The sequence below is a fragment of the Tuber melanosporum genome (genome assembly GCF_000151645.1).
Source record: "Tuber melanosporum whole genome shotgun sequence assembly, scaffold_5, strain Mel28".
In the NCBI taxonomy this organism is placed as follows: domain Eukaryota; kingdom Fungi; phylum Ascomycota; class Pezizomycetes; order Pezizales; family Tuberaceae; genus Tuber; species Tuber melanosporum.
In genome coordinates, this window is record NW_003299095.1 from 1,535,649 (window position 1) to 1,550,903 (window position 15,255).

Below are 15,255 nucleotides of genomic sequence, written 5' to 3' on the forward strand. Positions count from 1 at the left end.
TCAGGAGAGATATGAATACTATGCTCGTGAGCTTAAGGCATCCTGACACCTCCACAGCTTCACCCGTATGAATGCTTATGTTTTGTTAAGGATTCGCAGTGGCAAGCGGCTTGGTCAGCCATGACAGCTGTAATGGGAAAGAAGATAGACACTACCAGACTGACTACCCCTGATATGTTAGAAGGCGTCTCGCTAATGAAGACCTATTTCAGGATTTAGCAGTCTCGAGATGGGAATCTTGGTAGGTAGGTCATAGGTAGTTAGGGGTGAGAATTCCTTATCATGTTAAGGCGGTGGATGGGGAATTGGTCATAGCAGGTAATCTCTTTACTAATGCACTGATGGTGGAAAGGGATGGCCGGTTGGCCATAGTAGGAGATCCAACTACTTGCACCCGGTGCAAGAGGAAATATAATGGTAGCAGGTGTCTTTTACCAGGAGCGGTAAGCTTACCAAAGAAGTGGTTCTTCTTGCCCAACTAACCGCAATATGACCGCTTGTATTACGGTACTGCCATTTCTGCCACAGCTACTCAGAAGTACACAACCTTCACGTAACATTTTAAAAAATAGCCTCAGTATCTCCAGGTGTACCACAATCAGTTTTGGTACTCCCAGCATCAGTAATAGGATAAGTTAGATCTTGCAACGCAAATGTCAGTAGTATTAAGTTGAGCGAAGGTAAAAGAGATATTAAAGGTACCCGGTTGCCCCTTTTGTGGTTTGATTTTGGCCCGGGGATACCTTGAGTTGAGTTTGCATTAAAAGAAGATTGAGGGATATTGGGATAAACTGTAGGTTTTCTTTGTTGAATATGTAGGACAAATTGTGTTGGAGGCGGATAGAGATAAGGGTATGAGATGGTGGTTGGGTAGTGAGGTGGAAAAATACATAAATCCAGGATAGCACTAGTAGCTGCGAGCATCCATGAGCCCACGTAGGGTATTGATTTTTAGATTTATGTTTGAGAGGGGCAGTTGCGAGATGGAATAAGTCCGCAGTAGTGTATTTTAGTTAGTTTGTTTTTATAATGGCACAGGGGCGACTAGTCGTATGCCAGTGTTGGTGATACTAGTATAAATAAAATTAAATTAAATTCTAAGTACTTTTCCTACTTATTACTTAACGAATATAAAACACCTTTATGCTCTTTATTATTATCACAACCTTTATCACTATTACAACAAGAAAACTCTTCATGAAGTGGAGTAAGAAAAAACTTATGATATGCATTACAGATAAAAGATAATGGTCTTGCACTATCCATAACATAGGCATAGGCCTAGTGCTATTATATAGCGAAGAAGAAGAAGAAGAGAAGTATTGCTCCCTGTCGCTAAGAACTAACTATCTGAAGGGGGATTGTTACAGCTCCTGTCCTTATAGTGCTTCCACTACTGTCTTTACCTTCACCTTCAACTTTGCTTTCATCCTCAGCCCACCCTTGAACATTTTCATTATTATCTAATTCTATTTACTCTTCAGATTCATCCAGGCCAGGCTTCCTATTCACACGGAGAAACAGGTAATAGATCTGGCTGATGGAAATTGAAAATCGCTAGACTCAGGTATTCTCAATACTGGTCTGCCATTTGTAACCCAACTTATATTAGCTTTTAACTTTCTCTAATATCTCACATCAATACTATACTACTTACTGTATAGGTAAAGGAGGATATTCTGGGCACTAGTGGCTGGTAGGCGGTATTCATTGGCTGGCAGTTGTGTTAAGCGGTTGATGATGATGATCACCAGTCAACTAAGTTTTGTGAAGGTTTTCTGTACCAACGGCCACTTTCTCTTGGCACTACTAGTAACTATCCTTCCTTCCGTGGTCTAGTGCATCTCTAGTTCCCTCAAGTCCCTCACTAGCTCGCGTCTATGAATACGAACGAAGGGATACTAGGTATCGGCATTGGGAAAGAGTTGTTTCTCTACTCTTGGTTTTCCTCCCTTTGTTCGTGAAAAAGCCTTGAGTAGGCCAAACACCAGTATTTCCACAAAACCCTGTTGTCTGTTGGCGTCAGGAACCGAGTTCTTTTTATTCAGTGACATGCCAAAATAGGTGCTGGTATCATACTCTGTTCGCTATTTGACGCTTCGATATGTTATGATAGGAACTATTATGTGATGGGTTGGGACTTCACGTGGCTGGTAAGGGCATTGAGGACCCTGAGCTTCAGACTTAACTTAGAGTAAGAACTTTGCAGATTATGTTACATATATATATGTCAAGACTCCCCATGACACCTATTTCCCCATACTACATAAACATACATCATGATCACCAAATTACATGTTCCCTTCTCTACAGGTGAAAACAGAAAGATTACAAAGAATAAGCCCCCGCCTCAAGAGAAAGCCCCGCGGTGCCCTTTGCTCAACCCTAGTCCAATATCTTAGTCGATTACAAGGAATAGGAAGAAAAGGGTTTAGAAAACAGAAAAAATAAGAGGAGAGGTCGCCCTTTGGCCAGGGTCTAGAAACAGGAAATGCAACTCTGGCCTTTACATGATGATAGCGGGTACTACAGGCTTAGAATTAGCAAGAATCCACACATTATTGGTAGGGAGGACATACCGTCAATGTTAACCTTGATGGTCTTGTGTGGCAGCACACATCCTCCGTTAACATAGACTTCATCAGAAATAGTCACATCGTCACCCAATACAGTGACATTCTCTAGCCTTGCCCACTTTCCGACTGTACTGTTCCAGCCAACGATAGTGCTCTTGACCCATGCATGATCCTTGATTCTTGATCCTTGGAGGAGAACAGATCTCTGAACTCTGACACCGTCGCCAATGACGACGTTCGGCCCAATAGTAACGTTAGGGCCAATGCGGCAGTTCTTTCCAATCGTTGCGGTGGAGTCGATCAAGACGTTTCCACCATATACAAAAGGCTCGGAAGAAGGAGTTAGCAACTTCGAGTTCTTCTTGGCCAGTGACGACAGGTAGAGGCAGGTTCCGGTGAGGAAATCCTTTGGCTGCCCGACATCCATCCAGAAACCTTCCAAATCGAAGGAGTGTAGCTCTCCATCCCTGACAATGGCAGGGAAAGTTTCCTGCTCGATTGATGTAGGGCGGAGCTCAATCCTGCTCAGGACCGAGGGGTTCAGGATGTAGATGCCGGCATTGATTCTGTTCCCGACAAACTCAACGGGCTTCTCTACGAACCGGTCGATGCGTGAGTAGTGGCCTGGCTTGTGAACGACGACACCATATTTCGAGGGCTCCTCTACCTTGGTGACCACGATCGTTCCCTCCTGGCCATGTGATTTGTGGAATGCAGCAAGGTCTTTGAACGGGTAATCGCAGATAACATCCGAGTTTAGAACAAAGAACGGCTCCTGGTTCTTACCCAAAATATCCTCCGCAAGTTTAAGTGGGCCGGCAGTCCCCAGAGGCTCGGACTCGATAGAAAAGGTGATTGTGACACCGTATTGCTCTTCGTACTATTATAGGCGAAGAGCTTAACCACCGCTCCGGTCTCCGAGGAAAGATCATCGTCTTACCTTCTTGAGAACACTGATCATAACATCAGGTCTGTAATTGACAGCAAGAACAATATCGGTAACACCAGCGGCGGCCAGAGACTCAACTTGATGAAGAATCATGGGTTTGTTGCCAAATTCCACAAGAGGTTTGGGAAGGGTCAACGTCTAGATGACAGAGAATATGCGTGGTCAGCTAGAAATCCTCTCAAGCATCAATTCTTCATCCAACATCAATCCACTCTATAAACCGCATAATGTACGAGGAAGAGAGCGATTTCCGAACCGAAAGCTTGATTGAAAAGCCAAGTGGAGAAGAGGTCATTCATACAAGAGGTCTTAGACGAGTACCGAAACCACCGACGAGAATGAGGGCTAGAGGGCAAAAGTGTCAGTAATCCTGTTAGTAAGTTGGGCCAGATAATTTAAACAATCGTACCTTTCATCTTGAAATTGAATGGCGAAGAGTTTCTTTTGATAGAAGTATTACAAGAGTTTAAAGTCGAAAGGTTAAACGAGTGAACTGAATGCGTCGATTAAAGAGGAGGTGGGTGAAGAAGGGTGGCTTGAGGAATGTAGGCTCAAAGAAAGGAGAAGGTCAGGTTGGGGGGGGGGGGGTTGGAAGGTTAAAAAGGAGAAATAACCAATCTTCTACCTCACACCAAAACATCGAGAGAGAAATGAGCAACGAGAGTAAAAAAGGAAAGAAGAGGACCACCAGACGGGGAAGAAGAGGTCAGCCCGCAAGGGCGTGACAGGGAGTATCGTAGAAAAAGGAACTGACAACCGCGGAGCGCCAAACGATTGGCAAAATGCATGAAATCTCAATCCACCATTCCGCAACCCATGGTGTGACCACCAAAAAGAGGAGAGGTGGCGCCCTAATTTCGGGGCTCCGTGAGGGTCCACTGCTGGGAGCCGGGATGGAAAGGGTTAAATTTACGGTGGGTTCCTTTCTTCACCCAACTTCCTTGGGAAGTATGATACCCGTGCATGCGAAATCCCACCTCCTTGTTCGGGTACCGGTACTCGTACTCGAATACTCTACCGTTATTGAAACCGTCCTCCTCCTCCCTTCAATGGGGCTCAACGGTTCACCCAGGGTGAATAATCCGCTTCGTTGTTCCACCATCGAATCCTTATTGGCGAGAGAGGTTTTTCCTTTTTCCTTTTTCTGCCCTTCGAGATTCTTGAACCATCTTGTGACCTTCTCTTTGTGGTGGGTTGTGAGATTCTGGAAACATCAGCTCCGTTCGGTTGTTTGCCCCCCCCTGATACCGGTATCCTACGGCGCTAGGGGTTACCGCCGGGATATTACTTATATGTATCGTGACTAAGTGGTATTATTCACCTGCTTCCTGGCCTGACAACAATGCGAGCAATTTGCTGACTGGACTTGAAGCATTGAACTTGGGGGCGTCTGCGGATTCCCCTTTTACTCGAGTACTGAGAGATACTAGATCCCTTCTCATTACCGGTATTATTACTATGCGCAATCTCTGCTCAATATCGTACGGTACTACGATTGTATGATACCTGTAATGTCACTTGTCCCGAGCAATGGTACTCATAGCGGTCCCCGAAAGTAGGGGGATAGTTTGTGCAGGTATCGGCGCTCAGATATGCACAGATTTCTCGCCGTATTAATATATTTCTTTAATCCCTATTTCGGGCATGATATTTCTCTGCCTGGGACTGGGACAGGCAGTAACGATCTTGGTGCCCGCCGTGGGTATAGTGCTCGTAGAGTAGAGTAGAGTACGAGTACAGTGGTGTCTGAAAAGTCTACGTACCCCTCATGGCAACGCCGCAACCAACCATCGATTACCTCAACACCACCACCCCCTACCATGGCACCACCACATTCTCAAAACCCTAGAGAAGACCAGAAAAGGGAAATCTATGCCCTATATAAACATACTGATATGGGGTATGGTAAAATTTCAAAGCTTATGAATCTCTCCAAGTCAACTGTTTCAACAGTAGTCAAAAATTTGAAATCCAGAGATGGAAACACCCTTAATACCCCCAGATCTGGCAGACCAACAAGATTACTGATATCAAAAGGCAAGTAATTCTTGATATTATCGATGCTGAGCCTCATTTAGCACTAAGAGACATTACCCACAAAGCCAATATTGGTCTTGGAAAAGATACTATTAGTAAGATATCCAAAGAAGCTGGTTTTAAGCTTAGGATACCTAGGAAAAAGCCTTTTTGGAGAAAAGGACGGAAGGAGAAGAGAAAGGAGTTTGCTAGGGTCAGGAGGAACTGGACAAGCACTTGGAAATAGGTTATTTTTGTGAATGAGGCCATAATTGAATATGATCCAAATCCTGTAGGAAGGAAGGTCAGACTTAGACCAGGTGAAGAGTTGGAAGAAAAGAACTTAAAGCCTAGCTTTAACTCAGAACACACCAATATAGGTGTATGTGCTGCAATGATATATAGAGGGAGGACTGAACTGATTCCAGTAAGAAAGAGGAGTGAGGAGTAAAGGACCAGCAAGAGAGACGGGCTTGGTCTCAATGCCCACCAATATGCAACTGAGATCTACCAGCCATACCTTATCCCCTTCATAGAAGAGATAAATAGGGCTACTGAAACTATCTATATGGCTGCTGATAATGCATATGGTACAATAGAGCAGAAAACAAAAAATTACAGGAGGACTGTAGATATCAGAGATTGGCTTGGCCTCTCAACTCACCAGATCTCAATCCTATTGAGAATGCCTGAGCAATTCTCAAAAAGCCATCAGGAAGCGATTCTCCAAGGTTGAAAGAAGGTCCCATAGTGCTGCTAAGTAATTTCAGGCAGAAAAGGAAGAGTGGGACCTTATTCCTCAAGGAACATTTGATAGGTAGATTCAGACAATGCCTGAGAGAATTCAGGTTATATTGGATGCAGATAGAAGCCATACAAAATAGTAGCATTAGGAAACTGTTATATTCTATTTCTACTTTCATCTATTTTACAATTGTACTCATATGATTTTTTTGGTATAATTAATATCATTATTTGAAGTAGTAGTGCCGTTGCCCTAAGGAGTACATAGACTTTTCAGACATGACTGTACAAGTATTAGTACTGGTATTTGGCCTGGCACAGTTAGGAAATGGTGGCATTACAAGTAGCATTCAATATAATTTATTTATTCTTTTATCATGTATTGTCACCCAATTCAAACAGCTTAGATGTTACCTAACTAGAGTCCTTTTCTTTCACTTGCCATAATACTCAGAAAAAGTATTATGACTTTTGGGTGATAAATATTTGATGGGTTCATTATAAACTGCTATTCTCATCGTTCCTTCAATCCCTCCCTTTAGAGGTTTATTATCTCAATACTATAAAAACTGTAATAATTAAGTAGGGTGCTAAGAGGTCGAGTTAGAGTGAATGAGTTAGGACTAAGGAAAATTAATGTCTTGGATCTATTTTAGTATTCTGAGCAGAGTTATTTCAGCTCACTCAGATCTTTGTGTTAATGACATGTTATCGCCACTTTTGAAAGATATAAAGTAACAACAAAATTGAATGTAAAATACACAATTCTTTCTCATTTAAAATACATTGATACTCTGTTTCTATTTGATAGAATTAATATATACCAATCTTTCTCTTCAAAATAAGCACTATTATAAAATATCAACAAAATGATTTGAAAAGACAATGGCATATTTGGATACATCAAGGTCAAGCCAGTACTCCCTCACCTTTCAGAAAACAGGTTTTATGCTGGAGTTAGAAAGTGAAGAGAACTAAAAAGGAAACAACTTACTAAAACCCTCACAAATTATCAAAAGTACCCGATCAAGGGAAATTTATATCGGTCCTACACCATAAGCTACAAACTTTGAGTATTAGCTTTCTAGTATGGAAAAAATATACAATGTAGGCTAACAAAATTTAGAGAATCTACTCAAAGTGAGGTAGCAAAGTACTTCTGAATACCAATAGGGAATCTATCACATTGGAAGAAAGACAAAATAGAGGGGAAATATGCTGATATACGAATGAATCAGTGATATCTTGTAGGTGGATGGCACCGGTAATAGAGCAAAATGAAGAGATTACTCTGTCTTAAATTCTAAGAACGAAGACGAAGTGGAAGGCCAGTTTGAATAGGCTGGTTTCAGTGTATTAGTAAAGAGTTATTCACTAAAATATAACCAGAAAAGAATACTCAGCTTTTCAAGTTTTCAAATAGATGGTTTCGTGGATTCCTGCAGGTACATCAAATCAGCTTACAGTTCATTACCAATACTACTAGTAAGCTGCCTACCTATTTTTCAAATGTGATCCTAGAATGAATGAAATTCAACAGACTTAATTCACAACTACGACTGGACAATGAAATAGTATTAGGGGATATATCAAGTATTATTGGAAGATATAGATTACAAAATATGTGTAACATGGATCAAACTGCATTGCTCTTCAAGTGTCTTGAAGGGTAAACCAATAACCAAATCGGTAAGAAAATGATTTAGGCATAGTCAAGTAATCAGTCCAGGTAGGATAAGTGACAAGGAACGATACAGCTAACTGTATTCAGTGATAGAGTTCCTTGAGTAAAGCTACTTATATTTTGCCATAGATAAGGAGCTGGCCCAACTATCATCTTAGAGAAGATGTTATACAACAGTTGTGTGATTGTAAGGTTCAATCCCACAGCTTATGCCAACTCAAGTAATGTGCTTGAGTGGCTCGAGGAGTAGGTAATTCCTATACTTGATAATCAACCAACACTTCTCACAATGGACCTCTTCACTACCCACAAAACAGAAGAAGTTTTTGATACGCTTTGCATCCACAACATTACCATGAGCATTATACCTAGAGGTTGTACTAGGCTAGTACAACCTTTAGATGTTTCAATTAACCATCCATTTAACGATATTTTAAAGGTAATTTCTATGGAAAGATTAGAACTTACTAGTAAGAAAGATCTACTAACATGCTTAAACTATAGGAGAAATTAGACAATCAGCTGGATGCGATTGATAATGAGAAGGAGATTTTAAAGGGTGGAGGAAAACTTACAGGAAGCATGGTAGGAAGGTGGCGAGTTGCAGCCACCTGGGTAGTTGGAAAAGCCTGAGAAGGGTTTTTCCATGTAAAGCAAGAAGTTGTCCAGCATTCATTTCAGTGTGTTGAACCAACACTCCCAATTGACAGAAGTGCTGACCACAAGATCTCTATCAAGGAGATAGAGACAAGTTTCCCATCACAAGGGTTAGTAAATTGTCATGATAGGGAAGGTCCTACCTTGGAAGAGGATATAAATGGGTTGGAGAGAGAGGATAAGAATGAAGTGGTATTGAATGAAAACCCCTTACTAGGGATTGAAGAAGTTGAAGAAGTTGAAGATAGCAATGAAAATGTTTTTTTTTTTTGAGTAAATGCCAAGGATCCTCTTAAAAATAATATTGCGTGATTGGTGATGAATGGGCTTGGCATGTTTCCTCTTAATCTGACAACATACCACACTACTCAATTATTACAGTTTTTATGGTAGGGTTACTTTTTTTCACAAAGGACAAGTGACGGACTATGACAGTACTTGGAGAGCTAGCTATTTCAATAAGGTAAAGTACCAGTGGGAGCTCACCACTATGATATCGTACAGCATTGTGACTGTGGGGTCGAGTTGTTATAACAGGATCTAATCTATTACAGGACAGCGCTATGCTTTGAAAATTACCATTATCCAGGATCTATGTCGGCACATGGTAGTTAGCAGTGTTCAATAATGGATGACAGAAGGTGAGGTATAGTACTCTTATGATATATGCAACGAGAGTCCCAGGTTTTCAAGGGCATACTAATTTGGTACTTCTCAAACAATGAACTTGTACGGCCTCCTACTTGTACAAGTATACTGTTCCCCACTCAAGCTCTTCCCAGGCTTCTCTTCTGCTATTTTCCTGATCCCCCTTTTCACCTTCCTGTTTGGGAAGGTGGTGGCGGTAGTCAACACCATGCTCTACCACCTCACGATCCTCTCTCCTGTGCTGAACTTTAGAAGCTTCATAAGCCTGGACACCAAACCTCATCGTGAGGTCAAACGAAATTTTCACCCCTTCTGGCATTGGACTTTGGGTCCCTCTGCCAGATTGTGGTTCCTATCCTCCCCCTCTTTCCATGGTGGCCACCTCAGCTAAGCTGTGTGAGGTTGTGACTACTCCTCTGCCCCTCTGGGTTCTTTTACTCGGTTGGGTTTACTACTTTACCAATGTCTGTGTTGCTCGGCAACATGTGGTTAGTATTGCACTGCCTCTGGTCATGCCCCTATCTGACCAGACATAAGCGATCACTCCACTGGGGGCCTGCATGTCCAAGTCGGTTGCCTTCATTACACAAAGCGAATGCATCATGGTTCTCCCCTATGTTTCTAGCAGCTAGTTAAGGCTGGACCAGCTGAAAAATGGGGAATGTGGTTTATCAAGGTGGTTTTCTTTGTTGGGTTTCTTTTGTGTTTCCTTTCTCAAGAGAATACAGTGTGGGTTTTCTTGTTGGCTCCTGCTGGTCCTGTTTTGTGCTTTTTTTGTTTTGTGCAGAAGGAGCTTTCATGGGGACGGATGTGTGATTGGTCCCATACCAGAGGAACTTGGGCTGGCTTGTTTTCCCCTAGGCCTGCGGAGGAGGTTTTTGACCAGCATGTCTAAGGACTAAATCGGGGGTGTGGGGCGGTTATTGCAGAGGTGCCCTTATATCTAGGATCCATGCTTTAGCCGGACTGTGCTCTTATAGTGGAGGTTTGCACCTTTAAGCAAATAGATTCTACGATTTAACAAAAAAAAAAAACACCCAAGCTCTTCCCCCAGCCACGCATAACCAATGGGACTACGGTAAGGGTACCAGTGTCACCGTGGGGTTGCCCCTCCGCAAACCCTGGGGTTTTGAGAGTTTCTCAAAAAAAAAAAATTTTTAACAATAATGATCGGATCTATTAGGCTTGAATCTTCTCTTGGGAGGTGATACGGGGTGTCTTGTGACCGGTTTTACCGGTACTGGTATACAAGAGCCGAACGAGGAGACGGAAGAAACATAAGGATGGTATACTTGTACGCGATGTGGGGGAGAGGCTGACAAAACGGAGAGAGTGATGCAGGTACAGCACGGGGCGTGGGATGTCCCCCTTGCGCTGGATTCGTTCCACGGTTTCGGGTCCGGCGTGAGGCTCTGCAGTGGCTTTGTTGCATGAGAGGTTCTTTGGAGGAGCAAGAGGGGGGTGTATGTAGTACTGAGGGTTGTAGACCTGTAAATATTTACATGTCACATGTCTACCAGTATGTACGATACCCGGTTCGGTATCATCTTGATTGTATGATACCGGTAGCGCTATAGTAACTTTGTGGCCTTTTTTAGAGTGTCATGCCTCTCATCGGCATGTTTTCACTACCGGTACATCACGGTATCATCATCATTGAGCAATTGTCACGGTACCAGTATCGGCGTTGCGGCAGGCAATCTTGTGGGAAATCCACCGGCGATTCGTCTTTGCCCCGGAACGATGTAGTTGCCGAGATCTTAGTATTATAGATTGGCGGTCAAAGATCTGATGCCAGATTCTGAGCTCTCAGTGGGAGCCCGTTATGATACTGTTGTACGGTAATCATAATATGATACCATGCTGCACAAGTCAAACCACGAGGCTCTGGAATCCTGGGCTGACACGCCCCGAACGCCCCACCAAAGTCAGCCCATTTGCCCTTTCACCCCACACTTTTAGCAAGCGAATGAGCCCTCCCAAATAACCAAAGCCCCTTCCCCTACCTCCCTCCACCGTGCCCTCTCTCACCCCTAGTCCCTCCACAGACCCCCCCACCTTTACTTCTTTTTTCCACTTTTGCGGAGGCTATCAAGAATCCATCAATGCTATCGACTCTATTTCCGATATCCGCCAAGTATCATGTCTGAGCCCGGTTCTTCACTTCCTCCTCGACCTCCGAGCCCTGTGCGGCCCTCGTCGTACCTCCGCCCACAGAGGCCACGGCCTCCACCAGAGCCTGTAGATGTCGTTGATAGAGAGCAAGCCGAGGGACTGGTTCGTATCGCTCTCTATTTAGGGTTTGTATATCATTGGGCACTGATTGAGATGAATGATCACAGCGCGCTATTCGAGAATTCTTGAGGGTCCGAACTACCTATGACGTATTGCCGGTTAGCTTCCGTCTCGTGATACTGGATACAAGCCTTCTGGTACAGAAGAGTCTCAATATCCTCATCCTTAATGGTAGGAGCGAGGGAATTTATCGCGGTTTCTGGAATTTGTGGGATGTTAGTATGTGAGGCTAAATTAATTATTTCATAGGAATCGTCTCCGCCCCGCTGTGGAACTCTCAGACGTCAACTTTTGCTGGATTGCTCACATCCTCTGACTATATCAATGTCATCCAGTACTACTGGCAATATCCCGAGAAGTTTGAGGAAATCGAAGGGTTTCGCCTGGATAGTTTGCGAGGTTTGTCCTTATCATGTGACCCCGCCTCGGTATCCAGTGTTAACCTGACAAACCGTTTGGACAGAAGTTGAAAGGGCTATCGGTGTTACACCTATAGAAACTGTTTCTGTGCATCCTATGATACAGTTGTATGATGCCTGCCGTCAAATGCTCCGAAGCCGCGCCCGTCGCATCCCGCTCATTGATGTGGATGAGGAAACCCAACAGGAGATGGTAGTCAGCGTCCTGACCCAGTTTCGAATTCTAAAATTCGTTGCCGTCAATGTACGCGAAACACAGATGTTGCGAAAGCCGCTATCTGACCTGAACATCGGGACATACGAGGATATTTCTACAGCAACCATGCAAACTCCGGTCATCAATGTCATTCATCAATTAGTAGGGAAAGACATCTCTAGTGTGCCTATTGTTGACCCAAACGGTACGTTCATCTTGCATTTTTGCTTGTTCGCTAATGGTTCACTAATTTGTCAATATTTATAGGGGTTCTGCTTAACATTTACGAGTCTGTCGATGTCTTAACTCTTATTAAAGGGGGGAGCTACGATGACCTTAATCTTAGTGTGGGGGAGGCTCTTCTGAAGAGACCTGATGTAAGCGGAGCCCTACATTCTTTAACATATCGGCGATTGCTGAATCTTATAATTTATTTGGTCTCGTAGGATTTCTCTGGAATTCATACATGCTCCCCTCAGGATCGCTTGGACACGATATTTGATACTATCAGAAGGTCAAGAGTTCATCGATTCATGATTGTTGATTCGGGCGGTCGTCTCAAGGGTGTGCTTACTTTAAGTGATATCTTACAGTACTTGCTGTTCGATGGGGAAGAGGAGTAATGGGGTGTTGGATATTTTCTTGGCTATTTGGCCAAATTCATAGATGTTTGCCTAGATTGGGAATTGCGCCCGCAATCCCCACACCCACACTCTTTTTACCCATTGCTGGAAGCGAGCCTATTTCTTGATTCTTTGTTGGTTCTCCCCTGGCTCTGCATGGGTTTCCTTTCCTTTCCTTTCCTCTCTAGGCGGAGGCGTTCAGGATATCGTGGATGAGCATGTATTTCCTTTCCCCTAGTTACTATTTCCATCTGCTTTACTCATCTCCTGTTAAATACTACTTGCTATTTCGGTTCATGATGTTCCGTCTGCGAGTCATATCGGCTACCTAATGTGGCCAAGGGGTAGGCGTGTATGGGCGTGGCGAGCTAGGCTGGTGGAAGGTGGATGGGGACGTTGAGCAGGCGCTTGACGTTTAGGTATCGTCGGGTGTGTCAGGTGCTGGATCGTGGATGTTCTCAGCTCTTCTATGTTGTAATGGAATTGAATTCTAATGATCTGATTATTTCAAGTGGACTTGTCTTCATTAACGCCTGTATTTTAAACTTCATTCACACCTTTTATTCTAACCAGCATTGTCTTGCATATAATCTGGTGATGATGTCCGGGTTTTGTCACTTCCTCCAAATACCTCTTACAAAGCTGCGAGGTAACTCCTCCGATTATTTAAGCCCTAGTCTCGCCCCAAATCCCTCTCCATCGCCGGAAACTTTTATTGTCCACGCCTTCATGGGCACCTTGAATACCATACTTGGGCATACCAGACACATCTATATCTGGCAAGTCACCAGAGCAAAACAAAAACCTCTATCAAACACATACCCCCACCAAACCTAACTAGCTCAGTCGACGGTTCAACAACAGACTCCACCAAAGCTGTGATGGACTACACTCCACCAACTTCCCCTTCAATCCGTCACAAAAAGCTCTTGACAAGACTCCGTCTCAGATATCCACCACTCGCACGGATAGCCAGTCGTCCTAGACTTCCTGAACCTGAAATCCCACACGATCCACTGGCAGTTCTAAACCATAGCTTCTTCCCTCGCCCGACGAGAAGCCTCATCTCAAAGCAGTACCTTCGGGCGGTGTTCAGGCTTGAGAGGCCTTTAATATACGAGTCTACTCTGGGCAGTACAGAAAAAGCAGTGGGTCTTTCCAAAGATATTCTAGTGAGGGTTAAGACAAAGGTGTTTCCAATGTTTGTTGGCGCAAAGTGGAGAGCTGGGGTAGGTGCTTCCTTGTTTGCTTTTCTTCTTCTAAGTATTCACTAGACGAAAGAATGTGCGAGCAGTTCGGGTATCCGCTTTTAAGAGACTTCTGCCTCGCTGGTGGGTACTTGAGGGAGTTGGTAACGGAGGTTGTGGATGTCTTGGAGGGGGGGCATGGGATGGATCTTGAGGGGTCTAGAATTGTTTTCGGTGAGCTTGGGGAGGTGAGCTTCGTAAAATCTCTGGAGCGACGGAATGGATATTTGCTTATAGGTGGAGCTAGGTTGATCTGGATAAATTCAATCTTGACGACTTGGTTCTTCGACACTTTTCTAGGACAGAAGAGGCGTTTGTTATGCGATTTATTAGGAGAAGGGAGGCGAAAGAAGCTGTTAGGGCGTAGTCGGACGGGCAAATTCTTGGGATGACTTGCCATCGAGGAATGGTAAAACTTTGCCACCAATTGTCGGCATCTGATGTTAGCATATTTTTTTGCTGCTGGGTAGTAAAGCGAGTGACACTATGTGATTTTGTGATTTTGTGATTTTGTGATTTTGTGGCTTAGTGGGTTCGATTGGAACCCAAAGCTTACGTAATTGGAGGGTTACGGTTCGCTCACGAGACCCAAGTTTCCATCCTTTTACCGCGCCCTGAACCTAAGTTACCATAACTCGTTTCTCTCTTTGTCTCTGAAGCTTAGAGTCACTTCTTTCCCTCTTCTCCACCCTAACTATCGACGTCTTACGCCCACCAGTATTTAATACCAGTATTCACACCGGCCCCCTTGTCCCTCCCCCTCGTTCACTCTTGCTTCTCTCGGCATTCTCTCGTTTATCCTGTCCCTTCCTATATCCTGCGGGCCATCACTCACAGCCTCCCCCGCGGCAAATTTCTCGCCTTTCAAAAGCTATCGCATCATGGACGCGAAGGAAGTCAAGACACATGTCACTAACATTGAGAAAGCCGTTAAAGAGAAGCTTCCCCCAGCGGTTTTAATTGACATTCTGAATTCGCTGAGGACCGGAGTTACCGCTACTGAGCAGCTATTGAGGGTTCGTCATCCTTCTTCTCACACATCAATATAGTACCTTCTCAATTCGTCCCAATACCTTCTACTACTCTGCGAAAGCTCTAGCTCCACTTCTGGATTTTCGGAAACTAATATGTGCTATTCCAATGATAGGACACTTGGATGGCGATTTATCCACTGAACCCGTAGAGGTGGTCCGAGACGGAA

General features: G+C 43.9%; 3 protein-coding genes; 2 read left to right on the forward strand and 1 right to left on the reverse strand.

The window, feature by feature from the left end:
* Positions 1-2,189: 2,189 nt before the first annotated feature.
* Positions 2,190-4,174, reverse strand: GSTUM_00008894001 (uncharacterized protein). XM_002840351.2 has 5 exons: positions 3,935-4,174; positions 3,827-3,870; positions 3,517-3,663; positions 2,580-3,456; positions 2,190-2,526 (listed from the first exon to the last, which is right to left on the reverse strand). Exons 1-5 carry the CDS (start codon positions 3,939-3,941, stop codon positions 2,507-2,509), a joined length of 1,095 nt encoding a protein of 364 aa, XP_002840397.1. The 5' UTR covers positions 3,942-4,174; the 3' UTR covers positions 2,190-2,506.
* A 7,242-nt stretch (positions 4,175-11,416) lies between these two features.
* Positions 11,417-13,379, forward strand: GSTUM_00008896001 (uncharacterized protein; the record flags this gene model as incomplete). XM_002840352.2 has 6 exons in its annotated part: positions 11,417-11,551; positions 11,617-11,740; positions 11,819-11,968; positions 12,033-12,389; positions 12,452-12,561; positions 12,631-13,379. The coding sequence occupies 6 exons, from the start codon at positions 11,417-11,419 to the stop codon at positions 12,805-12,807; spliced, it is 1,053 nt and encodes a 350-aa protein (XP_002840398.1). The 3' UTR covers positions 12,808-13,379.
* A 1,329-nt stretch (positions 13,380-14,708) lies between these two features.
* The window catches only part of GSTUM_00008897001 (uncharacterized protein), a gene marked incomplete at its 3' end in the record, with an annotated part of 708 nt that continues 161 nt past the window's right edge, over positions 14,709-15,255 (forward strand). Inside the window, exons 1-2 of the mRNA XM_002840353.2 lie at positions 14,709-15,074; positions 15,238-15,255. The exon at positions 15,238-15,255 is cut by the window's right edge and continues 161 nt beyond it. Of these exons, the coding sequence (XP_002840399.1) occupies positions 14,936-15,074; positions 15,238-15,255 (157 nt within the window). The 5' untranslated portion in view covers positions 14,709-14,935.

What these genes read in the sequence shown, in the direction of transcription:
- GSTUM_00008894001 (XM_002840351.2), bottom strand. An exon ending in GTACTCGTCTAAGACCTCTT is followed by an intron (nt 3,664 to 3,826) that starts GTATGAATGACC and finishes TCTGTCATCTAG; the next exon opens with ACGTTGACCCTTCCCAAACC. An exon ending in TGATCAGTGTTCTCAAGAAG is followed by an intron (nt 3,457 to 3,516) that starts GTAAGACGATGA and finishes CGCCTATAATAG; the next exon opens with TACGAAGAGCAATACGGTGT.